General features: G+C 50.1%; 1 protein-coding gene across 1 annotated transcript in view; it reads left to right on the forward strand.

Moving 5' to 3' along the window:
- cntnap1 (contactin associated protein 1) overlaps window positions 1-20,844 on the forward strand; it is a 96,427-nt gene extending 75,583 nt beyond the window's left edge. Inside the window, exons 21-24 of the mRNA XM_067969300.1 lie at window positions 1,965-2,058; window positions 14,963-15,190; window positions 16,260-16,307; window positions 19,748-20,844. Of these exons, the coding sequence (XP_067825401.1) occupies window positions 1,965-2,058; window positions 14,963-15,190; window positions 16,260-16,307; window positions 19,748-19,938 (561 nt within the window). The 3' untranslated portion in view covers window positions 19,939-20,844. The remainder of the gene's footprint in view (window positions 1-1,964; window positions 2,059-14,962; window positions 15,191-16,259; window positions 16,308-19,747) is intronic.
- The last annotated feature ends 5,721 nt before the right edge of the window (window positions 20,845-26,565 follow it).

Consider the following 26,565-nt stretch of genomic DNA (forward strand, 5'->3'; position numbering starts at 1 on the left):
CTCAATTATTCACAATATTTATTAACGACTTAGATGAAGGCATAGAAAGTCTCATATCTGAGTTTGCCGATGACACAAAGATTGGTGGCATTGTAAGCAGTGTAGATGAAAACATAAAATTACAAAGCGATATTGATAGATTAGGTGAACGGGCAAAACTGTGGCAAATGGAATTCAATGTAGACAAATGTGAGGTCATCCACTTTGGATCAAAAAAGGATAGAACAGGGTACTTTCTAAATGGTTAAAAAGTTAAAAACAGTGGATGCCCAAAGGGACTTAGGGGTTCAGGTACATAGATCATTGAAGTATCATGAACAGGTGCAGAAAATAATCAAGAAGGCAAATGGAATGTTTGCCTTTATATCTAGAGGACGAGAGTACAAGGGGGCAGAAGTTATGCTGCAGCTATACAAAACCCTGGTTAGACCGCACCTGGAGTACTGTGAGCAGTTCTGGGCACCGCACCTTCGGAAGGACATATTGGCCTTGGAGGGAGTGCAGCCGTAGATTTACTGGAATGATACCCGGACTTCAAGGGTTAAGTTACGAGGAGAGATTACACAAATTGGGGTTGTATTCTCTGGAGTTTCGAAGGTTAAGGGGTGATCTGATCGAAGTTTATAAGATATTAAGGGGAACAGATAGGGTGGATAGAGAGAAACTATTTCCGCTGGTTGGAGATTCTAGGAGTAGGGGGCACAGTCTAAAAATTAGAGCCAGACCTTTCAGGAGTGAGATTAGAAAACATTTCTACACACAAAGGGTTGTAGAAGTTTGGAACTCTCTTCCGCAAACGGCAATTGATACTAGCTCAATTGCTAAATTTAAATGTGAGATAGATAGCTTTTTGGCAACCAAAGGTATTAAGGGATATGGGTCAAAGGCAGGTATATGGAGTTAGATCACAGATCAGCCATGATCTTATCAAATGGCAGAGCAGGCACGAGGGGCTGAATGGCCTTCTCCTGTTCCTATGTTCCTAATGTTGCATATCTCCAGGCACAGACTGGGTCATGAACTGAGCTTATCTGAGACCTGAGGGACGAGCTGCCAGACTGGGCTTGTGGAAGGTGATGAGAAAATCAACAGGAGGGAAGAACACACTTGACCTCGTTCTCACCAGATGCATCTGTCCATGACAGTATTGGTAGGAGTGACCACCGCACAGTCCTCGTGGAGACGAAGTCCCGTCTTCCCACTGAGGACACCATCCAACGTGTTGTGTGGCACTACCACCGTGCTAAATGGGATAGATTTGAAACAGATCTGGCAGCTCAAAACTGGGCATCCATGAGGCGCTGTGGGCCATCAGCAGCAGCAGAATTGTAATCCAGCACAATCTGTAACCTCATGGCCCGGCATATCCTCACTCTACCATTACCAACAAGCCAGGGGATCAACCCTGGTTCAATGATGAGTGTAGACGAGCATGTCAGGAGCAGCACCAGGCGTACCTAAAAATGAGGTGCCAACCTGGTGAAGCTACAACACAGGACTACATGCATGCTAAACAATGGCTGGTATCAAACCTGGTCCCTGCCCCCAGATGCTCCCCCCTCCCCCCCGGAGACTCGCCCCCCTCCCCCGGAGACTCGCCCCCTCCCCCTCCCCCCGGAGACTCGCCCCCTCCCCCTCCCCCCGGAGACTCGCCCCCTCCCCCCGGAGACTCGCCCCCTCCCCCTCCCCCCGGAGACTCGCCCCCTCCCCCTCCCCCCGGAGACTCGCCCCCTCCCCCTCCCCCCGGAGACTCGCCCCCTCCCCCTCCCCCCGGAGACTCGCCCCCTCCCCCTCCCCCCGGAGACTCGCCCCCTCCCCCTCCCCCTCCCCCCGCCCCGCCCTGTACTGTTGTGCCACATAACACTGCCCACTGGTGGCTGAACCCGGTAGTGTCCATTCCAATGCAGTAAAACCTCAGACTGTTTCTCGCGTCTAACTTTATTTCTAACTCCCTCTCTCTTCAGGTGGACGAATATCCGGTTGTGAGAGACCGAATATCACTGTGGGGAGATAAGAATTTTGATTCTCCAAAGTCCCTGTTTCTGGGTCGTGTGATGGGTGAGGCTCATATTTTTCTACAGCATATCTGTTCCTTGTTGATTTGTGTAAGAAAGGAATAAGTGTCACTCCCACAGGCAGTGCTTTCAGCTGTGGGCTTTGTACCTTACATGCATTTCTAGATTTTTTTTTTGCTGCTTATTTTCTTGGTGATGTTTAAATTCTTTTTACCCCCGTTAGTTTGGCTTAATTAGCTCTGACTCTGAATCTGGCCCCACTCCAAGACTTGAACCCACAATCTAGGCTAGCACTCCAGTGAGGTGAATGTTAAAGATCCCATCCACCATTGGAAGATTAGAGGGTTCTACTGGCATCTTGACTAATATCCCTTTCTCATCGAACACCACTAAAACACCGGCCATTCATCGCACTGTGTTTGTGGAATCTTGCTGTGCAGAAAAATCGCTGTTGTATTTGTCTAAATAACAAGTCATTGAAATGTAATTCATTCATTGTACGTAAAGCCCTGAGATATGATATGGGAATCTTTAAATGCAAGAGTGGGACTGGGGAAAGGTTTAAAAAAAGACCTTTCTTGCCTATTATGCATTTCTATATATGCAGGATAAGCGTCTGATTAGCAGCTCCCACAACAATTCCAGAAAGGTGTGTCGCCCTGTTAGTGTCAGAGGTGTGTCGCCCTGTTAGTGTCAGAGGTGTGTCGCCCTGTTAGTGTCAGAGGTGTGTCGCCCTGTTAGTGTCAGAGGTGTGTCGCCCTGTTAGTGTCAGAGGTGTGTCGCCCTGTTAGTGTCAGAGGTGTGTCGCCCTATTAGTGTCAGAGGTGTGTCGCCCTATTAGTGTCAGAAGGTGTGTCGCCCTGTTAGTGTCAGAGGTGTGTCGCCCTGTTAGTGTCAGAGGTGTGTCGCCCTGTTAGTGCCAGAAGGTGTGTCGCCCTGTTAGTGTCAGAGGTGTGTCGCCCTGTTAGTGTCAGAAGGTGTGTCGCCCTGTTAGTGTCAGAAGGTGTGTCGCCCTGTTAGTGTCAGAAGGTGTGTCGCCCTGTTAGTGCCAGAAGGTGTGTCGCCCTGTTAGTGTCAGAGGTGTGTCGCCCTGTTAGTGTCAGAAGGTGTGTCGCCCTGTTAGTGCCAGAAGGTGTGTCGCCCTGTTAGTGTCAGAAGGTGTGTCGCCCTGTTAGTGTCAGAAGGTGTGTCGCCCTGTTAGTGTCAGAAGGTGTGTCGCCCTGTTAGTGCCAGAAGGTGTGTCGCCCTGTTAGTGTCAGAGGTGTGTCGCCCTGTTAGTGTCAGAAGGTGTGTCGCCCTGTTAGTGCCAGAAGGTGTGTCGCCCTGTTAGTGCCAGAAGGTGTGTCGCCCTGTTAGTGTCAGAGGTGTGTCGCCCTGTTAGTGTCAGAAGGTGTGTCGCCCTGTTAGTGTCAGAAGGTGTGTCGCCCTGTTAGTGTCAGAGGTGTGTCGCCCTGTTAGTGTCAGAGGTGTGTCGCCCTGTTAGTGTCAGAGGTGTGTCGCCCTGTTAGTGTCAGAGGTGTGTCGCCCTATTAGTGCCAGAAGGTGTGTCGCCCTGTTAGTGTCAGAGGTGTGTCGCCCTGTTAGTGTCAGAGGTGTGTCGCCCTATTAGTGCCAGAAGGTGTGTCGCCCTGTTAGTGCCAGAAGGTGTGTCGCCCTGTTAGTGTCAGAGGTGTGTCGCCCTGTTAGTGCCAGAAGGTGTGTCGCCCTGTTAGTGTCAGAAGGTGTGTCGCCCTGTTAGTGCCAGAAGGTGTGTCGCCCTGTTAGTGTCAGAGGTGTGTCGCCCTGTTAGTGTCAGAGGTGTGTCGCCCTGTTAGTGCCAGAAGGTGTGTCGCCCTGTTAGTGTCAGAAGGTGTGTCGCACTGTTAGTGTCAGAAGGTGTGTCGCCCTGTTAGTGTCAGAGGTGTGTCGCCCTGTTAGTGTCAGAAGGTGTGTCGCCCTGTTAGTGTCAGAGGTGTGTCGCCCTGTTAGTGTCAGAAGGTGTGTCGCCCTGTTAGTGTCAGAAGGTGTGTCGCCCTGTTAGTGTCAGAAGGTGTGTCGCCCTGTTAGTGCCAGAAGGTGTGTCGCCCTGTTAGTGTCAGAAGGTGTGTCGCACTGTTAGTGTCAGAAGGTGTGTCGCCCTGTTAGTGTCAGAGGTGTGTCGCCCTGTTAGTGTCAGAGGTGTGTCGCCCTGTTAGTGTCAGAAGGTGTGTCGCCCTGTTAGTGTCAGAGGTGTGTCGCCCTGTTAGTGTCAGAGGTGTGTCGCCCTGTTAGTGTCAGAAGGTGTGTCACCCTGTTAGTGTCAGAAGGTGTGTCGCCCTGTTAGTGTCAGAAGGTGTGTCGCCCTGTTAGTGTCAGAGGTGTGTCGCCCTGTTAGTGCCAGAAGGTGTGTCGCCCTGTTAGTGTCAGAAGGTGTGTCGCCCTGTTAGTGTCAGAGGTGTGTCGCCCTATTAGTGCCAGAAGGTGTGTCGCCCTGTTAGTGTCAGAGGTGTGTCGCCCTGTTAGTGTCAGAGGTGTGTCGCCCTATTAGTGCCAGAAGGTGTGTCGCCCTGTTAGTGCCAGAAGGTGTGTCGCCCTGTTAGTGTCAGAGGTGTGTCGCCCTGTTAGTGTCAGAGGTGTGTCGCCCTGTTAGTGTCAGAGGTGTGTCGCCCTATTAGTGCCAGAAGGTGTGTCGCCCTGTTAGTGCCAGAAGGTGTGTCGCCCTGTTAGTGTCAGAGGTGTGTCGCCCTGTTAGTGCCAGAAGGTGTGTCGCCCTGTTAGTGTCAGAAGGTGTGTCGCCCTGTTAGTGCCAGAAGGTGTGTCGCCCTGTTAGTGTCAGAGGTGTGTCGCCCTGTTAGTGTCAGAGGTGTGTCTCCCTGTTAGTGCCAGAAGGTGTGTCGCCCTGTTAGTGTCAGAAGGTGTGTCGCACTGTTAGTGTCAGAAGGTGTGTCGCCCTGTTAGTGTCAGAGGTGTGTCGCCCTGTTAGTGTCAGAGGTGTGTCGCCCTGTTAGTGTCAGAAGGTGTGTCGCCCTGTTAGTGTCAGAAGGTGTGTCGCCCTGTTAGTGTCAGAAGGTGTGTCGCCCTGTTAGTGTCAGAAGGTGTGTCGCCCTGTTAGTGCCAGAAGGTGTGTTGCCCTGTTAGTGTCAGAGGTGTGTCGCCCTGTTAGTGTCAGAAGGTGTGTCGCCCTGTTAGTGTCAGAGGTGTGTCGCCCTGTTAGTGTCAGAGGTGTGTCGCCCTGTTAGTGTCAGAAGGTGTGTCGCCCTGTTAGTGTCAGAGGTGTGTCGCCCTGTTAGTGTCAGAGGTGTGTCGCCCTGTTAGTGTCAGAGGTGTGTCGCCCTGTTAGTGTCAGAAGGTGTGTCGCCCTGTTAGTGTCAGAGGTGTGTCGCCCTGTTAGTGTCAGAGGTGTGTCGCCCTGTTAGTGTCAGAGGTGTGTCGCCCTGTTAGTGTCAGAGGTGTGTCGCCCTATTAGTGCCAGAAGGTGTGTCGCCCTGTTAGTGTCAGAGGTGTGTCGCCCTGTTAGTGTCAGAGGTGTGTCGCCCTATTAGTGCCAGAAGGTGTGTCGCCCTGTTAGTGCCAGAAGGTGTGTCGCCCTGTTAGTGTCAGAGGTGTGTCGCCCTGTTAGTGCCAGAAGGTGTGTCGCCCTGTTAGTGTCAGAGGTGTGTCGCCCTGTTAGTGTCAGAGGTGTGTCGCCCTGTTAGTGTCAGAGGTGTGTCGCCCTGTTAGTGTCAGAGGTGTGTCGCCCTGTTAGTGTCAGAGGTGTGTCGCCCTGTTAGTGTCAGAGGTGTGTCGCCCTGTTAGTGCCAGAAGGTGTGTCGCCCTGTTAGTGTCAGAGGTGTGTCGCCCTGTTAGTGTCAGAGGTGTGTCGCCCTGTTAGTGTCAGAGGTGTGTCGCCCTGTTAGTGTCAGAGGTGTGTCGCCCTGTTAGTGTCAGAGGTGTGTCGCCCTGTTAGTGTCAGAGGTGTGTCGCCCTGTTAGTGTCAGAGGTGTGTCGCCCTGTTAGTGTCAGAGGTGTGTCGCCCTGTTAGTGTCAGAGGTGTGTCGCCCTGTTAGTGTCAGAGGTGTGTCGCCCTGTTAGTGTCAGAGGTGTGTCGCCCTGTTAGTGTCAGAGGTGTGTCGCCCTGTTAGTGTCAGAGGTGTGTCGCCCTGTTAGTGTCAGAGGTGTGTCGCCCTGTTAGTGTCAGAGGTGTGCATCGTTGCTGGTGTGGATTTGGAGGCTGCTGCATAGAATGCTAAGGACCCTCAGGAGAGAGGAGAGGTCGGTATGGGGCATTGGAAACAGTTTTGAAAGTGTCTCCCGTGGACCAGTACAGGTCCAAGCTTTTCACTGTGTGTATAAATGAACAGGATTGGTGAAGAGAGGGAAATATCCAACTCAGGGATGTTACTTTATTAACTTGAGAAGAGGAGAAATAGAAATTAGAAAAGGAACAGATTAAGTGATTGATCAGAACAACAACATGTGTAAATGTGATTACATAGAATTACACAGAATGTACAGCACAGAAACAGGCCATTCGGCCCAACTGGTCTATGCTGGTGTTTTTGCTCCACACGAGCCTCCTCCCACCCCTCTCCATCTCATCCTATCAGCAAATCCTTCTATTCCTTTCTCCCTCGTGTTTATCGAGCTTCCCCTTAAATGCATCTACACTATTCGCCTCAACTATTCCTTGTGGTAACAAGTTCCACATTCTCACCACTCTCTGGGTAAAGAAGTTTCTCCTGAATTCCCTATTGGATTTATTGGTGATTATCTTATATTTATCAGGCCTCGTTCTGGTCTCCCCACAAGTGGAAACATCTCCTCTACGTCAACCCTATCAAACCCTTTCATAATCTTAGACCTCTATCAGGTCACCCCTCAGCCTTCTATTTTCTAGAGAAAAGAGCCCCAGCCTGCTCAACCTTACCTGATATTTATAACCTCTCAGTTCTGGTATCATCCTTGTAAATCTTTTTTGCACCTTCTCCAGTGCTATCAAGCGGCACTTACTCACCAATAACCTGCTCACCGATGCTCAGTTTGGGTCCCGCCAGGACCACTCGGCTCCAGACCTCATTACAGCCTTGGTCCAAACATGGACAAAAGAGCTGAATTCCAGAGGTGAGGTGAGAGTGACTGCCCTTGACATCAAGGCAGCATTTGACCGAGTGTGGCACCAAGGAGCCCGAGTAAAATTGAAGTCAATGGGAATCAGGGGGAAAACTCTCCAGTGGCTGGAGTCATACCGAGCACAAAGGAAGATGGTAGTGGTTGTTGGAGGCCAATCATCTCAGCCCCAGGACATTGCTGCAGGAGTTCCTCAGGGCAGTGTCCTAGGCCCAGCCATCTTCAGCTGCTTCATCAATGACCTTCCCTCCATCATAAGGTCAGAAATGGGGATGTTCGCTGATGACTGCACAGTGTTCAGTTCCATTCGCAACCCCTCAAATAATGAAGCAGTCCGAGCCCGCATGCAGCAAGACCTGGACAACATCCAGGCTTGGGCTGATAAGTGGCAAGTAACATTCGCGCCAGATAAGTGCCAGGCAATGACCATCTCCAACAAGAGAGAGTCTAACCACCTCCCCTTGACATTCAACGGCATTACCATCGCCGAATCCCCCACCATCAACATCCTGGGGGTCACCATTGACCAGAAACTTAACTGGACCAGCCATATAAATACTGTGGCTACGAGAGCAGGTCAGAGGCTGGGTATTCTGCGGCAAGTGACTCACCTCCTGACTCCCCAAAGCCTTTCCACCATCTACAAGGCACAAGTCAGGAGTGTGATGGAATACTCTCCACTTGCCTGGATGAGTGCAGCTCCAACAACACTCAAGAAGCTCGACACCATCCAGGACAAAGCAGCCCGCTTGATTGGCACCCCATCCACCACCCTAAACATTCACTCCCTTGACCATCGGCGCACTGTGGCTGCAGTGTGCACCATCCACAGGATGCACTGCAGCAACTCGCCAAGGCTTCTTCGACAGCACCTCCCAAACCCGCGACCTCTACCATCTAGAAGGACAAGAGCAGCAGGCACATGGGAACAACACCACCTGCACGTTCCCCTCCAAGTCACACACCATCCCAACTTGGAAATATATCGCCGTTCCTTCATTGTCGCTGGGTCAAAATCCTGGAACTCCCTTCCTAACAGCACTGTGGGAGAACCTTCACCACACAGACTGCAGCGGTTCAAGAAGGCGGCTCACCACCACCTTCTCGAGGGCAATTTGGGATGGGCAATAAATGCTGGCCTCACCAGCGACGCCCACATCCCGTGAACGAATAAAAAAAAATATCCTTTTTATAATATGGAGACCAGAACTGTGCACAATACTCCAAGTGTGGTCTAACCAAGGTTCTACACAAGTTTAACATAACTTCTCTGCTTTTCAATTCTATCCCTCTAGAAATGAACCCCAGTACTGGGTTTGTTTTTTTTATGGCCTTATTAACCTGTGTCGCTACTTTTATTGATTTGTGTATCTGTATCCCAGATCCCTCTGCTCCTCTATCCCATTTAGACTCTTATTATCCAAGGAGTGTGTGGCCTCCTTATTCGTCCTACCAAAATGTACCACCTCACACTTATCCATATTGAAATTCATTTGCTAATTACACGCCCATTCTGTAAATTTATTAATGTCTTCCTGTATTTTGTCACAGTCCTCCTCAGTATTAACTACAACCCCCAATTTGGTGTCATCCGCATATTTTGAAATTGTACTTCCGATTTCCGAGTCCAAATCATTTATGCAAATTGTGAACAACAGTGGTCCCAGCACCGATCCCTGTGGAACACCACTTCCCAACTTTTGCCAGTCTGAGTAGCTACCCTTAACCCCTACTCTCTGTTTCTGTTTTGTAGCCAGCTTGCTATTCATTCTGCTACCTGACCCCTGACTCCACATGCTCTGACCTTAGTCACGAGTCTACGACCTTATCTGAGCACCTTATTGAAGGCCTTTTGAAAATCTATATATATTACATCTAGTACATTACCCTTGTCTACTCTTTCTGTTACTTCTTCAAAGAATTCAGTAAGGTTGGCCAAGCATGACTTTCCCTTTTGAAATCAATGCTGACTATTCTTTATTATATTTACAGTTTCCAGGTGTTTTTGTATTACATCTTCGAGTAAAGATTCCATTATCTTTCCTACCACCGATGTTAAGCAAATTGGTCTATAGTTCCCTGGACTAGTTCAATCTCCCTTTTTAAATATGGGAACTACATTAATTGCCTGCCAGTCCTCGGGCACTATTCCCTTTAATGAGTTTTTTTTTTATTCGTTCCTGGGATGTGGGAGTTGCTGGCGAGGCCGGCATTTATTGCCCATCCCTAATTGCCCTTGAGAAGGTGGTGGTGAGCCGCTGCCTTGAACCGCTGCAGTCCGTGTGGTGAAGGTTCTCCCACAGTGCTGTTAGGAAGGGAGTTCCAGGATTTTGACCCAGCGACGATGAAGGAATGGCGATATATTTCCAAGTCGGGATGGTGTGTGACTTGGAGGGGAACGTGCAGATGGTGTTGTTCCCATGTGCCTGCTGTCCTTGTCCTTCTAGGTGGTAGAGGTCTCGGGTTTAGGAGGTGCTGTCAAAGAAGCCTTGGCGAGTTGCTGCAGTGCATCCTGTGGATGGTACACACTGCAGCCACAGTGAGCCGGTGGTGAAGGGAGTGAATGTTTAGGGTGGTGATGGGGTGCCAATCAAGTGGGCTGCTTTGTCCTGGATGGTGTCGAGCTTCTTGAGTGTTGTTGGAGTTGCATCCAGGCAAGTGGAGAGTATTCCATCACACTCCTGACTTGTGCCTTGTAGATGGTGGAAAGGCTTTGGGGAGTCAAGAGGTGAGTCACTCGCCGCAGAATACCCAGACTCTGACCTGCTCTTGTAGCCACAATATTTATATGGCTGGTCCAGTTAAGTTTCTGGTCAATGGTGACTCCCAGGATGTTGATGGTGGGGGATTCGGCGATGGTAATACCGTTGAATGTCAAGGGGAGGTGGTTAGACTCTCTCTTGTTGGAGATGGTCATTGCCTGGCACTTGTCTGGCCTGAATGTTACTTGCCACTTATCAGCCCAAGCCTGGATGTTGTCCAGGTCTTGCTGCATGCGGGCATGGACTGCTTCATTATTTGAGGGGTTGCGAATGGAACTGAACACTGTGCAATCATCAGCGAACATCCCCATTTCTGACCTTATGATGGAGGGAAGGTCATTGATGAAGCAGCTGAAGATGGTTGGGCCTAGGACACTGCCCTGAGAAACTCCTGCAGCAATGTCCTGGGGCTGAGATGATTGGCCTCCAACAACCACTACCATCTTCCTTTGTGCTCGGTATGATTGCAGCCACTGGAGAGATTTCCCCCTGATTCCCATTGACTTCAATTTTACTCGGGCTCCTTGGTGCCACACTCGGTCAAATGCTGCCTTGATGTCAAGGGCAGTCACTCTCACCTCACTTCTGGAATTCAGCTCTTTTGTCCATGTTTGGACCAAGGCTGTAATGAGGTCTGGAGCCGAGTGGTCCTGGCGGAACCCAAACTGAGCATCGGTGAGCAGGTTATTGGTGAGTAAGTGCCGCTTGATAGCACTGTCGACAACACCTTTCATCACTTTGCTGATGATTGAGAGTAGACTGATGGGGCGGTAATTGGCCGGATTGGATTTGTCCTGCTTTTTGTGGACAGGACATACCTGGGCAATTTTCCACATTGTTGGGTAGATGCCAGTGTTGTAGCTGTACTGGAACAGCTTGGCTAGAGGCGCAGCTAGTTCTGGACATTATTTGTGTGTGTGTGTGTGTGTGTATATGTGTATATATATATATATATGTATGTAATAATGCCTCTGCTGTCTCCTCTCTAACGTCTTTAATATTCACAGATGCTATCCATCCGGACCAGGGTCTTATCCTCTCTGTTAGATTAGTTTATTAATTAGACATCTTTATACCTTTTTTGATCTATTCTTCTAATGTCATGCCCTCCTTGTTAGTCTCCCTGGTGATCTGTGTAAATGTAATCTGTGTAAAGGTGATGTGTGTGTGTAAAGGTGATGTGTGTGTGTAACTGTGATCTGTGTGTGTAAAGGTGGTGTGTATGTGTGTAAAGGTGATGTGTGTGTGTAAAGGTGATGTGTGTGTGTAAAGGTGATGTGTGTGTGTAAAGGTGATTGTGTGTAAAGGTGATGTGTGTGTGTGTGTAAAGGTGATTGTGTGTGTGTAAAGGTGATGTGTGTGTAAAGGTGATGTATGTGTGTGTGTGTGTAACTGTGATCTGTGTGTGTAACTGTGATCTGTGTGTGTGTGTGTAACTGTGATCTGTGTGTGTGTGTGTAACTGTGATCTGTGTGCGTGTGTGTAACTGTGATATGTGTGTGTGTGTGTGTGTGTAACTGTGATCTGTGTGTGTGTGTAACTGTGATCTGTGTGTGTGTGTAACTGTGATCTGTGTGTGTGTGTAACTGTGATATGTGTGTGTGTGTAAAGGTGATCTGTGTGTGTGTAACTGTGATCTGTGTGTGTGTAACTGTGATCTGTGTGTGTGTAACTGTGATCTGTGTGTAACTGTGATGTGTGTGTGTGTGTAACTGTGATCTGTGTGTGTGTAACTGTGATCTGTGTGTAACTGTGATGTGTGCGTGTGTGTAACTGTGATCTGTGTGTGTGTAACTGTGATCTGTGTGTGTAACTGTAATCTGTGTGTGTGTGTAACTGTAATCTGTGTGTGTGTGTAACTGTGATATGTGTGTGTGTAACTGTGATCTGTGTGTGTGTGTAACTGTGATCTGTGTGTGTGTAACTGTGATCTGTGTGTGTAACTGTGATCTGTGTGTGTGTGTAACTGTAATCTGTGTGTGTGTGTAACTGTGATATGTGTGTGTGTAACTGTGATATGTGTGTGTGTAACTGTGATCTGTGTGTGTGTAACTGTGATCTGTGTGTGTGTAACTGTGATCTGTGTGTGTGTAACTGTGATCTGTGTGTAACTGTGATCTGTGTGTGTGTAACTGTGATCTGTGTGTGTGTGTAACTGTGATCTGTGTGTGTGTGTAACTGTGATCTGTGTGTGTGTGTGACTGTGATCTGTGTGTGTGTGTGACTGTGATCTGTGTGTGTGTGTGACTGTGATCTGTGTGTGTGTGTGACTGTGATCTGTGTGTGTGTGTGACTGTGATCTGTGTGTGTGTGTGACTGTGATCTGTGTGACTGTGATCTGTGTAACTGTGATCTGTGTGACTGTGATCTGTGTGACTGTGATCTGTGTGACTGTGATCTGTGTGACTGTGATCTGTGTGTGTGTGACTGTGATCTGTGTGTGTGTGTAACTGTGATGTGTGTGTGTAACTGTGATGTGTGTGTGTAACTGTGATCTGTGTGTGTGTAACTGTGATCTGTGTGTGTGTAACTGTGATCTGTGTGTGTGTAACTGTGATCTGTGTGTGTGTAACTGTGATCTGTGTGTGTGTGTGTAACTGTGATCTGTGTGTGTGTGTGTAACTGTGATCAGTGTGTGTGTAACTGTGATCAGTGTGTGTGTAACTGTGATCTGTGTGTGTGTGTGTAACTGTGATCTGTGTGTGTGTGTGTAACTGTGATCTGTGTGTGTGTGTGTAACTGTGATCTGTGTGTGTGTGTGTAACTGTGATCTGTGTGTGTGTGTGTAACTGTGATCTGTGTGTGTGTGTGTGTAACTGTGATCTGTGTGTGTGTAACTGTGATCTGTGTGTGTGTAACTGTGATCTGTGTGTGTGTGTGTAACTGTGATCTGTGTGTGTGTGTAACTGTGATCTGTGTGTGTGTGTGTGTGTGTGTAACTGTGATCTGTGTGTGTGTGTGTGTAACTGTGATCTGTGTGTAACTGTGATCTGTGTGTTTGTGTGTGTAAAGGTGATTGTGTGTGTGTAACTGTGATGTGGGTGTGTGTAACTGTGATCTGTGTGTGTGTAACTGTGATCTGTGTGTGTGTGTAACTGTGATCTGTGTGTGTGTGTGTAACTGTGATCTGTGTGTGTGTGTGTAACTGTGATCAGTGTGTGTGTAACTGTGATCAGTGTGTGTGTAACTGTGATCTGTGTGTGTGTGTGTGTAACTGTGATCTGTGTGTGTGTGTGTAACTGTGATCTGTGTGTGTGTAACTGTGATCTGTGTGTGTGTGTAACTGTGATCTGTGTGTGTGTAACTGTGATCTGTGTGTGTGTGTGTAACTGTGATCTGTGTGTGTGTGTGTAACTGTGATCTGTGTGTGTGTGTGTAACTGTGATCTGTGTGTGTGTGTGTGTGTGTAACTGTGATCTGTGTGTGTGTGTGTAACTGTGATCTGTGTGTAACTGTGATCTGTGTGTTTGTGTGTGTAAAGGTGATTGTGTGTGTGTAAAGGTGATTGTGTGGGTGTGTGTAACTGTGATGTGGGTGTGTGTAACTGTGATGTGTGTGTGTGTGTAACTGTGATGTGTGTGTGTGTGTAACTGTGATCTGTGTGTGTGTGTGTAACTGTGGTCTGTGTGTGTGTGTAACTGTGGTGTGTGTGTGTGTAACTGTGGTGTGTGTGTGTGTGTAACTGTGGTGTGTGTGTGTGTGTGTGTAACTGTGGTGTGTGTGTGTGTGTGTGTAACTGTGATGTGGGTGTGTGTAACTGTGATGTGGGTGTGTGTAACTGTGATGTGTGTGTGTAACTGTGATGTGTGTGTGTGTGTGTAACTGTGATCTGTGTGTGTGTGTAACTGTGATCTGTGTGTGTGTGTAACTGTGATCTGTGTGTGTGTGTAACTGTGATCTGTGTGTGTGTAACTGTGATCTGTGTGTGACTGTGATCTGTGTGTGTGTGTGACTGTGATCTGTGTGTGTGTGTGACTGTGATCTGTGTGTGTGTGTAACTGTGATCTGTGTGTGTGTAACTGTGATCTGTGTGTGTGTAACTGTGATCTGTGTGTGTGTAACTGTGATCTGTGTGTAACTGTGATCTGTGTGTGTGTAACTGTGATCTGTGTGTAACTGTGATCTGTGTGTGTGTGTGACTGTGATCTGTGTGTGTGTGTAACTGTGATCTGTGTGTGTGTAACTGTGATCTGTGTGTGTGTAACTGTGATCTGTGTGTGTGTAACTGTGATCTGTGTGTAACTGTGATCTGTGTGTAACTGTGATCTGTGTGTGTAACTGTGATCTGTGTGTAACTGTGATCTGTGTGTGTGTGTAACTGTGATCTGTGTGTGTGTGTGTAACTGTGATCTGTGTGTGTGTGACTGTGATCTGTGTGTGTGTGTGACTGTGATCTGTGTGTGTGTGTGACTGTGATCTGTGTGTGACTGTGATCTGTGTGTGTGTGTGTGACTGTGATCTGTGTGTGTGTGTGTAACTGTGATCTGTGATCTGTGTGTGACTGTGATCTGTGTGTGTAACTGTGATCTGTGTGTGTGTAACTGTGATCTGTGTGTGTGTGTAACTGTGATCTGTGTGTGTGTAACTGTGGTCTGTGTGTGTGTGTGACTGTGATCTGTGTGTGTGTGACTGTGATCTCTGTGTGTGTGTGTGACTGTGATCTCTGTGTGTGTGTGTGTGACTGTGATCTCTGTGTGTGTGTGTGACTGTGATCTCTGTGTGTGTGTGTGTGACTGTGATCTCTGTGTGTGTGTGTGTGACTGTGATCTGTGTGTGTGTGTGTGTGACTGTGGTCTGTGTGTGTGTGTGTGTGACTATGATCTCTGTGTGTGTGTGTGTGTGTGACTGTGATCTGTGTGTGTGTGTGTGTGACTGTGATCTCTGTGTGTGTGTGTGTGTGTGTGTGACTGTGATCTCTGTGTGTGTGTGTGTGTGTGACTGTGATCTCTGTGTGTGTGTGTGTGTGACTGTGATCTGTGTGTGTGTGTGTGTGACTGTGATCTCTGTGTGTGTGTGTGTGTAACTGTGATCTGTGTGTGTGTGTGTGACTGTGATCTGTGTGTGTGTGTGTGTAACTGTGATCTGTGTGTGTGTGTTAATTTCTGCTGCTTCTCCTGTCAGAGGTCGGTGTTTTGGACGCAGAGATTCAGAGCTTTAACACTCCAGGTTTTACTGGCTGCCTGGCTGGAGTCAGTTTTAACGGGATCGTCCCATTAAAGGCGGCATTGAGAACGGACACCAATCAGACCGTGGATGTGTTGGGGGAGTTGGTGGAGTCAAACTGTGGGGCTCTCCCCATAATCCTGTCTTCAATTATTCTGGAGGAAGATCCGTGGGCCTTGCAATCAGGTAAAGAACCAGCTGACTTCGGAGCGACCCACCGCCAGTGGTGTAAAGGAATTCTTCCTAAAACTACTGCAGCTTGTTTGATGTTTTAAACGTCATCTGACTCTGAAATCTCCTCATTTCATACAACAACTTGCATTTATGGAGTCCTTTAATGGGACAAAATGTCACAGGACTTTTCACAAAAGTTTAATCAGATAAAAATGGCATCAAGAGATACTGGAAGCAGTGAGAAAACTTTTCATCAAAGAGGTGAGGAGAGAGGGAGGGGGCACAGAGAGAGGGAGGGGGGCACAGAGAGAGAGAGAGGGAGGGGGGCACAGAGAGAGAGAGAGGGAGGGGGGCACAGAGAGAGAGAGGGAGGGGGGCACAGAGAGAGAGAGGGAGGGGGGCACAGAGAGAGAGAGGGAGGGGGGCACAGAGAGAGAGAGAGGGAGGGGGGCACAGAGAGAGGGAGGGAGGCACAGAGAGAGGGAGGGAGGGGGGCACAGAGAGAGGGAGGGAGGGGGGCACAGAGAGAGGGAGGGAGGGGGGCACAGAGAGAGGGAGGGAGGGGGGCACAGAGAGAGGGAGGGAGGGGGGCACAGAGAGAGAGAGGGAGGGGGGCACAGAGAGAGAGGGAGGGGGGGCACAGAGAGAGAGAGATGGAGGGGGCACAGAGAGAGAGGGGGAGGGGGGCACAGAGAGAGAGGGAGGGGGGCACAGAGAGAGAGAGAGAGAGAGGGAGGGGGGCACAGAGAGAGAGAGGGAGGGGGGCACAGAGAGAGAGAGGGAGGGAGGGCATGGAGGGAGGGCGGGAGCGGAGGGAGAGGTCGCGGAGAGGGAGAGAGAGCTTCAATTAAAGAAAACTAATTGCCACTGGCTCCCCCCACAGCCTGGGCCCTCTCGGCTCTGCTCCATGCCTGAGGGAGGCGGTGGGTGGGGCCACGGTGGGCCCTCCTGTTCCACTTGATCCCAGCCATGATCTGATTGAATGGCGGAGCAGGCTCGAGGGCTGAATGGCTAATCCTGCTCCTATTTCTTATATTCTTATGTTTCCATTTGACTGAAATTGAACAACTTTGTTTTTCAGACACTCCACGATTTGGATACGATTACCTGACTGGAGCAGTCATTGGTGGTGAGTGTACGATAGATCTGGGCCCCTGTTATATGGGACGTTGTGCGGGTCTGGGCCCCTGTTATATGGGACGTTGTGCGGGTCTGGACCCTGTTATATGGGACATTGTGCGGGTCTGGGCCCCTGTTATATGGGACATTGTGCGGGTCTGGGCCCCTGTTATATGGGACGTTGTGCGGGTCTGGGCTCCTGTTATATGGGATATTGCACCTGCAGGGTTCAGCCTGTGGAGAACAGCATCTCACAAGACCTTCTGGGCACCTGTAAAACAAAAGGTTCAGCAGCCTTTAGGCTCCTCTTTGTGACGGATCTGAGGGGTCCCCGGGGGCAACGTTCAGCGCCCGCTTCCCGGGGGCCCCTTCCCGCCTCTAGGCCATTACATCACTGGGCCTGTGCCTATTGGCCAGTTCATCTCTGTACTGCCTGGGAAATGGGCGATACCGGGTGCTACAGGCAGGAATATTGGGGCCAAGGACTCGGCTTTGATGGACTAATTCTGGGGCTGGGAAATGTTCCTTGTACCTCGAAGACTAGAACCCAAGGCATTGTTCAAGGGGGATATTGGGGGTGATACCAGGGGTTATATATAAGAAATAAGAACACAAGAAATAGGAACAGGAGTAGGCCATCAGGCCCCTCGAGCCTGCTCCGCCATTCAGTAAAATCATTGCTGATCGTCCACCTCACTGCCATTTTCCTGCACGATCCCTATATCTCTTAATACCTTTAATATCTAGAAATCTATCGATCTCTGTTTTGAATGTATTCAATGACAGCCTCCACAGCCCTCTGGGTAGAGAATTCCAAAGATTCACCACCCTCTGAGTGAAGAAATTTCTCCTCATCTCAGTCCTAAATGGCCGACCCCTTATTCTGAGATTGTGACCCCCCAGCCAGGGGAAACATCCTCCCTGGTTTTGCTGACGACTCAAATCCTCTTGCAATGAAGGCCAACATACCATTCGCCTTCCTAACTGCTTGCTGCACCTGCATGTTTGCTGTACAAGGACACCCAGGTCCCTTTGTACATCAACATTTCCCAATCTATCACCATTTAAATAATTGTAAACAATTTTACAACACCAAGTTATAGTCCAACAATTTTATTTTAAAATCCACAAGCTTTCGGAGGCTTCCTCCTTCCTCAGGTGAATGTGCATATAATGCTCTGCCTTTCTGTTTTGCCTTCCGAAGTGGATAACTTCACATTTATCCACATTATACTGCACCTGCCATGTATTTGCCCACTCACTCAACTTGTCTAAATCGCCTTGAAGCCTCTTTGCATCCTCCTCACAACTCATAATCCCACCTAGTTTTGTGGAGGCTCAGTCACTAATATATTTGAGAAGGAGCTCGATAGATTTCTAGACACAAAAGGCATCAAGGGGTATGGGGAAAGAGCGGGAATATGGTATTGAGATAGAGGATCAGCCAAGATCATATTGAATGGCGGAGCAGGCTCGAAGGGCCGAATGGCCTAGTCCTGCTCCTATTTTCTTAACAGTGAGGTTACATTTGCTACCCTCCAATCTGCGGGAACTGTTCCAGAATCTATAGAATTTTGGAAGATGACAACCAATACATCCACTATCTCTATAGCCACCTCTTTCAAAACCCTGGGATGTAGATCATTAGGTCCCTGGGATTTATCAACTTTCAGTCCCAATAATTTCTCTAGTACTATTTTTTTTTACTAATACTAATTTCCTTCAGTTCCTCATTCTCGCCAGACTCTTGGTTCTCTAGTATTTCTGGGAGGTTTTTTGTGTCTTCTTCCATGACGGGGGGTGAAACGGAGGGGTGACACTGGGGGTGAAACCGAGGGGTGACACTGGGGGTGAAACCGAGGGGTGACACTGGGGGTGAAACGGGGGGGTGACGCTGGGGGTGAAACGGAGGGGTGACGCTGGGGGTGAAACGGAGGGGTGACGCTGGGGGTGAAACGGAGGGGTGACGCTGGGGGTGAAACGGAGGGGTGACGCTGGGGGTGAAACGGAGGGGTGACGCTGGGGGTGAAACGGAGGGGTGACGCTGGGGGTGAAACGGAGGGGTGACACTGGGGGTGAAACGGAGGGGTGACACGGAGGGGTGACACGGAGGGGTGACACTGGGGGTGAAACGGAGGGGTGATACTGGGGGTGACACTGGGGGTGACACGGAGGGGTGACACTGGGGGTGAAACGGAGGGGTGACACTGGGGGTGAAACGGAGGGGTGACGCTGGGGGTGAAACGGAGGGGTGACGCTGGGGGTGAAACGGAGGGGTGACGCTGGGGGTGAAACGGAGGGGTGACGCTGGGGGTGAAACGGAGGGGTGACGCTGGGGGTGAAACGGAGGGGTGACACTGGGGGTGAAACGGAGGGGTGACACGGAGGGGTGACACGGAGGGGTGACACTGGGGGTGAAACGGAGGGGTGACACTGGGGGTGAAACGGAGGGGTGATACTGGGGGTGACACTGGGGGTGACACGGAGGGGTGACACTGGGGGTGAAACGGAGGGGTGACACTGGGGGTGAAACGGAGGGGTGACACTGGGGGTGAAACGGAGGGGTGACACTGGGTGTGAAACGGAGGGGTGACACTGGGGGTGACACTGGGGGTGACACGGAGGGGTGACACTGGGGGTGACACGGGGGGGGTGACACTGGGGGTGAAACGGAGGGGTGACACTGGGGGTGAAACGGAGGGGTGACACTGGGGGTGAAACGGAGGGGTGACACCTGGGGGTGAAACGGAGGGGTGACACTGGGGGTGACACTGGGGGTGACACTGGGGGTGACACTGGGGGTGACACGGGGGGGGTGACACTGGGGGTGAAACGGAGGGGTGACACTGGGGGTGAAACGGAGGGGTGACACTGGGGGTGAAACGGAGGGGTGACACTGGGGGTGAAACGGAGGGGTGACACGGAGGGGTGACACTGGGGGTGAAACGGAGGGGTGATACTGGGGGTGACACTGGGGGTGACACGGAGGGGTGACACTGGGGGTGAAACGGAGGGGTGAAACGGAGGGGTGAAACGGAGGGGTGACACTGGGGGTGACACTGGGGGTGACACGGAGGGGTGACACTGGGGGTGACACGGAGGGGTGACACTGGGGGTGAAACGGAGGGGTGACACTGGGGGTGAAACGGAGGGGTGACACCTGGGGGTGAAACGGAGGGGTGACACCGGGGGGTGAAACCGGGGGGTGACACCGGGGGGTGACACCGGGGGTGAAACCGGGGGGTGACACCGGGGGGTGACACCGGGGGGTGACACCGGGGGGTGACACCGGGGGTGAAACCGGGGGGTGACACCGGGGGGTGAAACCGGGGGGTGACACCGGGGGGTGACACCGGGGGTGAAACCGGGGGGTGACACCGGGGGTGACACTGTGATGAGATGCAATTTCATATTTTAATTTTGCACTAACTCTGTCCTGTTCTGTTCTAGTGATTGTGGCATTCATCCTTTTTACAATCCTGGCCCTATTGGTACTACTTTTCTTGTACTATTACCGTCACAAGGGAAGCTATCACACTAATGAGGCCAAACCCATGGAGTCCTCGAACAGTGCCAAACCCACCTCACTGAAGAAAGACAAAAACCTTCCACAGATCCTGGAAGAGACTAAAAGTGAATAGTTGGAGCTGAGTTTGTGTTTCTTCAATAAAGGGACAGTAATAAGAAAAAAAACAACCAAGGTGCAGCATCACATTAAATATCCAGTCTGAGCTTCCCTGTCTCTAGCTGATCAAACATTCCTTATTTGTGAACACGGTTTATTGTGGAAAAATGGGCAAAAAGAATTTACGAAACCAAATCATAGGTTTTAATTACATGTGTGTGCGTGTGCGTGTCTGCACCTGAGGGAATCTTTCCAATCGGAACTTTTTTGAAAGGTTCCATGGTAATCTAACGCTACTAATTAAGGCTAATAACAAGTAGAAACAGTATCTATATATGAATTGCTGCTGCTAGTTCCAGAGGGGATGGAACTGGGACACTTGTTCCAAACTATAATCAATGCACTGCTTTACTGCACACTATCCTAGTGCATGCGCACTATCCTAGTGCATGTGCACTACCTGCACTCTCAACTGCAATATACACCTCACTTTGACTTAAACAATCACTTTCAATAATTTTTACTTTTTACTGTTTCTGTTGACAAGTCTAAATAAACATTGTATAACATTTTTATTGTAATATTTTATAAAAAGCTGTAACATCCTGAGAGTAAAAATGTAACGTGGGAATGAAGGAAAATCAACGAGCTGGTGGGATAGGTCCCGCTGGCTCAGGCTGGGAGCTTCCTACAATACCATCGAGTGCAACTAAGGAGGTTACTGCCTTGATGGGATCAGATACAAACATTTCTCTCTCGGCCCAGCGCTGCCCCCATCCCCCAGGTCCACAGTACTGATGAGCCACAGGGACAGAAGGTCCAGTGCTGGATCTCACCATGGACATCTGTCCTATTGTCAGCTAGCATGCTGCACCTCTGTTATCACAAGGTGAGGAGTCGTATAGCACCAGGTTATAGTCCAACAGCTTTATTTGAAATCACAAGCTTTCGGAGCTTTGCTCCTTCGTCAGGTGAGTGAAGGGTTCCATAAAGGCACCGCATATATAGTCAGAGGGCAATGCCTGGTGATTACAGATAATCTTTCCAACTGCCCGTTATCACACCTCGGCAGAGAGATAATCACAGCAATCAAAGGAGTGAATGGTGTTCAGACAGGGAAACATTACATCCCAGAATACTGAATACACAAGCGGTCAGATCACAAAGACAGAGAGAGAGAGAGAGACCCGAAAGGCTGAGAGAGAATGACCAGTTGTACTAAAAATAGATAACTTTTTTTCGCTGGTGGGGTTACATGTAGCGTGACATGAACCCAAGATCCAGGTTGAGGCCGTCCTCATGGGTGCGGAACTTGGCTATCAAATTCTGCTCGACGATTTTGCGTTGTCGTGTGTCTCGAAGGCCGCCTTGGAGAACGCTTACCCGAAGATCGGTGACTGAATGTCCCTGACTGCTGAAGTGTTCCCCGACTGGGAGGGAACCCTCCTGTCTGGCGATTGTTGCGCGGTGTCCGTTCATCCGTTGTCGCAGTGTCTGCATGGTCTCGCCGATGTACCATGCTCCGGAGCATCCTTTCCTGCAACGTATGAGGTGGACAACGTTGGCCGAGTCACAGGAGTATGAACCATGTACCTGGTGGGTGGTGTCCTCTCGTGTGATGGTGGTATCCGTGTCGATGATCTGGCATGTCTTGCAGAGGTTGCCGTGGCAGGGTTGTGTGGTGTCGTGGACATGCCAGATCATCGACACAGATACCACCATCACACGAGAGGACACCACCCACCAGGTACATGGTTCATACTCCTGTGACTCGGCCAACGTTGTCTACCTCATACGTTGCAGGAAAGGATGCTCCGGAGCATGGTACATTGGTGAGACCATGCAGACACTGCGACAACGGATGAACGGACACCGCGCAACAATCGCCAGACAGGAGGGTTCCCTCCCAGTCGGGGAACACTTCAGCAGTCAAGGACATTCAGTCACCGATCTTCGGGTAAGCGTTCTCCAAGGCGGCCTTCGAGACACACGACAACGCAAAATCGTCGAGCAGAATTTGATAGCCAAGTTCCGCACCCATGAGGACGGCCTCAACCTGGATCTTGGGTTCATGTCACGCTACACGTTACCCCACCAGCGAAAAAAAGTTATCTATTTTTAATACAACTGGTCATTCTCTCTCAGCCTTTCGGGTCTCTCTCTCTCTCTCTCTGTCTTTGTGATCTGACCGCTTGTGTATTCAGTATTCTGGGATGTAATGTTTCCCTGTCTGAACACCATCCACTCCTTTGATTGCTGTGATTATCTCTCTGCCGAGGTGTGATAACGGGCAGTTGGAAAGATTATCTGTAATCACCAGGCATTGCCCTCTGACTATATTTGCTGTGCTTTTATGGAACCCCTCACTCACCTGACGAAGGAGGAAAGCTCCGAAAGCTTGTGATTTCAAATAAAATTGTTGGATTATAACCTGGTGTTGTAAGACTCCTTACATTTGTCCACCCCAGTCCATCACTGGCATCTCCACATCATCACAAGGTGAAACTGGGAACAACTACTTACTAAGAGGAGCGCATGTGTCAATTAAGACAAGATTCAGGATCTCTGAGCCTGGCGATAGCAGGATATTAAGGTCTTCAAGCAAAGTGTGCACGAGTCAAAACTAGAATTAGTATTTCTATGCAAGGAGACTGCCAGGTGGCACTGGGATCAGGGCCTGGGAGGTGCAGTTACAACTATGACTGCTGTCTCTGAGCGAGGGGGGAGCCAGTCTAGAGTAGATTTGGGGTGTCTGAGCGAGGGGTGAGACAGTGTAGACTCGGTTTGGGTTGTCTGGGCGAGGGGTGAGCCAGTCTAGTGCAGATTTGGGGTGTCTTGAGTGAGGGGTGTGTTTGTTGGGTCCAGGTTAGATTCAGTGTTACAGACAGGATTTATAAATCTAAAGGTGGAAGTTTTATTTCAAGAATTCACTCACCCCCTTTCGAACTTGAGAAAGGATTCTGGGGAATTTTGATTTTTACCTCCGCTTCCTTTCCTGACAGCATCCACTGATTGGTGGAATTATCCCCAAAGATCACGAGCCCCTTCCTCAACTTCATAAAATTAAAGGGGGTTCTGACAGACAACGCAGATTGCGTCCAATAAGAGGATCGAATTCACAAGCTGCTCAGGGAAAGGTCTCTCTCTCTCTGCCCCTCATCCTGTTTCCAATTGATGTTTAGTTTTATTCATGTTTCTGTTCTTTGTGTATTTATTTATTTATTAAATTCATTACATTAATAGTTTGGTCGTTTGCCTTTTTTTAAGAGGCCTGAATTGCAGAATCCACAATGGACACTCCTCCCACAAACCCCCACACACAAACCCCCCACCCTCCCACCCACAAACCCCCCACCCTCCCACACACAAACCCACACACAAACCCCCCACCCTCCCACCCACAAACCCCCCACCCTCCCACCCACAAACCCACACACAAATCCCCCACCCTCCCACACACAAACCCCCCCCCCTCCCACCCACAAACCCACACACAAACCCCCCACCCTCCCACACACAAACCCACACACAATCCCCCCACCCTCCCACACACAAACCCACACACAATCCCCCCACCCTCCCACACACAAACCCACCCACAAACCCCCCACCCTCCCACCCACACTCCCACACCCTCCCACACAAACCCCCACACACGCTCCCCGCACACACACAAACCCCCCATACCAACCATTCCCACCCCACACAAACGTACCCCCACACACTCCCCCCCACATGCGCACTCCTCCACCCCCACACACACTCCCCACCCCCAAAAACCCCCGCCCCACACACACACATCTGGAATTAAAATACTAGTATCAGTAATGGTGGCCATGAAACTACTGGATTGTCATAAAAACCCATCTAGTTCACTAATGTCCTTTAGGGAAGGAAACCTGCCGTCCTTACCCGGTCTGGCCTATATGTGACTCCAGACCCACAGCAATGTGGTTGATTCTTAATTGCCCTCTGAAATGACCGAGCAAGCCACTCAGTTGTAAAATCTCGCTAAAAAAATCACAATAAGAATCAAACTGGACGGACCACCCGGCATCGGACAACCAGGCACCGGACACGACAACGGCAAAACACCAAGCCCAGTCGACCCTGCAAAGTCCTCCTCACTAACATCTGGAGACTTGTGCAAAAATTGGGAGAGCTGTCCCACAGACTAGTCAAGCAACAGCCTGACATAGCCATACTCACAGAATCATATCTTTCAGCCAACGTCCCAGACTCTTCCATCACCATTCCTGGGTATGTCCTGTCCCACCGGCAGGACAGACCCACCAGAGGTGGCGGTACAGTGATATACAGTCAGGAGGGAGTGGCCCTGGGAGTCCTCAACATTGACTCTGGACCCCATGAAATCTCATGGCATCAGGTCAAACATAGGCAAGGAAACCTCCTGCTGATTACCACCTACCGTCCTCCCTCAGCTGTTGAATCAGTCCTCCTCCATGTTGAACACCACTTGGAGGAAGCACGGAGGGTAGCAAGGGCACAAAATGTACTCAGGGTGGGGGACTTCAATGTTCATCACCAAGAGTGGCTCTGTAGCACCATTACTGACCGAGCTGGCCGAGTCCTGAAGGACATAGCTGCCAGACTGGGCCTGCAACAGGTGGTGAGCGAACCAACACGAAGGAAAAACTTACTTGACCTCGTCCTCACCAATCTACCTGTCGCAAATGCATCTGTTCATGACAGTATTGGCAGGAGTGACCACCGCACAGTCCTCGTGGAGACGAAGTCCCGTCTTCGCACTGAGGACACCATCCAACGTGTTGTGTGGCACTATCACCGTGCTAAACGGGATAGATTCAGAACAGATCCAGCAGCTCAAAACTGGGGATCCATGAGGCGCTGTGGGCCATCAGCAGCAACAGAATTGTATTCGAGCACAATCTGTAACCTCATGGCCCGGCATATTCCTCACTCTACCATTACCAACAAGCCAGGGGATCAACCCTGGTTCAATGAGGAGTGCAGAAGAGCATGCCAGGAGCACCACCAGGCGTAACTAAAAATGAGGTGCCAACCTGGTGAAGCTACAACTCAGGACTACATGCATGCTAAACAGCGGAAGCAACATGCTATAGACAGAGCTAAGCGAATCTACAACCAACGGATCAAATCAAAGCTCTGCAGTCCTGTCACAACCAGTCGTGAATGGTGGTGGACAATTAAACAACTAACGGGAGGAGGAGGCTCTGCAAACATCCCCATCCTCAATGATGGCGGAGTCCAGCACGTGAGTGCAAAAGACAAGTCTGAAGCGTTTGCAACCATCTCCAGCCAGAAGTGCCGAGTGGATGATCCATCTCGGCCTCCTCCCGATATCCCCACCATCACAGGAGCCAGTCTTCAGCCAATTCGATTCACTCCACGTGATATCAAGAAACGGCTGAGTGCACTGGATACAGCAAAGGCTATGGGCCCCGACAACATTCCGGCTGTAGTGCTGAAGACTTGTGCTCCAGAACTAGCCCTCCTCTAGCCAAACTGTTCCAGTACAGCTACAACAGTGGCATCTAACCGACAATGTGGAAAATTGCCCAGGTATGTCCTGTCCACAAAAAGCAGGACAAATCCAATCCAGCCAATTACCGCCCCATCAGTCTACTCTCAATCATCAGCAAAGTGATGGAAGGTGTCGTCGACAGTGCTATCAAGCGTCACTTACTCACCATTAACCTGCTCACCGATGTTCAGTTTGGGTTCCACCAGGACCACTCAGCTCCAGACCTCATTTCAGCCTTGGTCCAAACATGGACAAAAGAGCTAAATTCCAGAGGTGAGGTGAGAGTGACTGCCCTTGACATCAAGGCAGCATTTGACCGAGTGTGGCACCAAGGAGCCCTCGTAAAATTGAAGTCAATGGGAATCAGGGGGAAAACTCTCCAGTGGCTGGAGTCATACCTCGCACAAATCATCTCAGCCCCAGGACATTGCTGCAGGAATTCCTCAGGGCAGTGTCCTAGGCCCAACCATCTTCAGCTGCTTCATCAATGACCCTTCCCTCCATCATAAGGTCAGAAATGGGGATGTTCGCTGACGATTGCACAGTGTTCAGTTCCATTCGCAACCCCTCAGATAATGAAGCAGTCTGCAGCATGGTCGACGACACCTTCCATCACTTTGCTGATTGAGAGTAGACTGATGGGGCAGTAATTGGCCGGATTGGATTTGTCCTGCTTTTTGTGGACAGGATATGCCTGGGCAATTTTTCACATTGTCGGGTAGATGCCAGTGTTGTAGCTGTACTGGAACAGTTTGGCTAGAGGCGTGGCTAGTTCTGGAGCACAAGTCTTCAACACTACAGCCGGGATGTTGTCGGGGCCCATAGCCTTTGCTGTATCCAGTGCACTCAGCTGTTTCTTGATATCACGTGGAGTGAATCGAATTGGCTGAAGACTGGCTTCTGTGATGGTGGGGATATCGGCAGTAGGCCGAGATGGATCATCCAATCGGCACTTCTGGCTGAAGATGGTTTCAAATGCTTCAGCTTTGTCTTTTGCACTCACGTGCTGGACTCCGCCATCATTGAGGATGGGGATGTTTACAGAGCCTCCTCCTCCCGTTAGTTGTTTAATTGTCCACCACCATTCAGGACTGGATGTGGCAGGACTGCAGAGCT

This window comes from Heptranchias perlo, chromosome 30, assembly GCF_035084215.1.
Source record: "Heptranchias perlo isolate sHepPer1 chromosome 30, sHepPer1.hap1, whole genome shotgun sequence".
NCBI lineage: Eukaryota > Metazoa > Chordata > Chondrichthyes > Hexanchiformes > Hexanchidae > Heptranchias > Heptranchias perlo.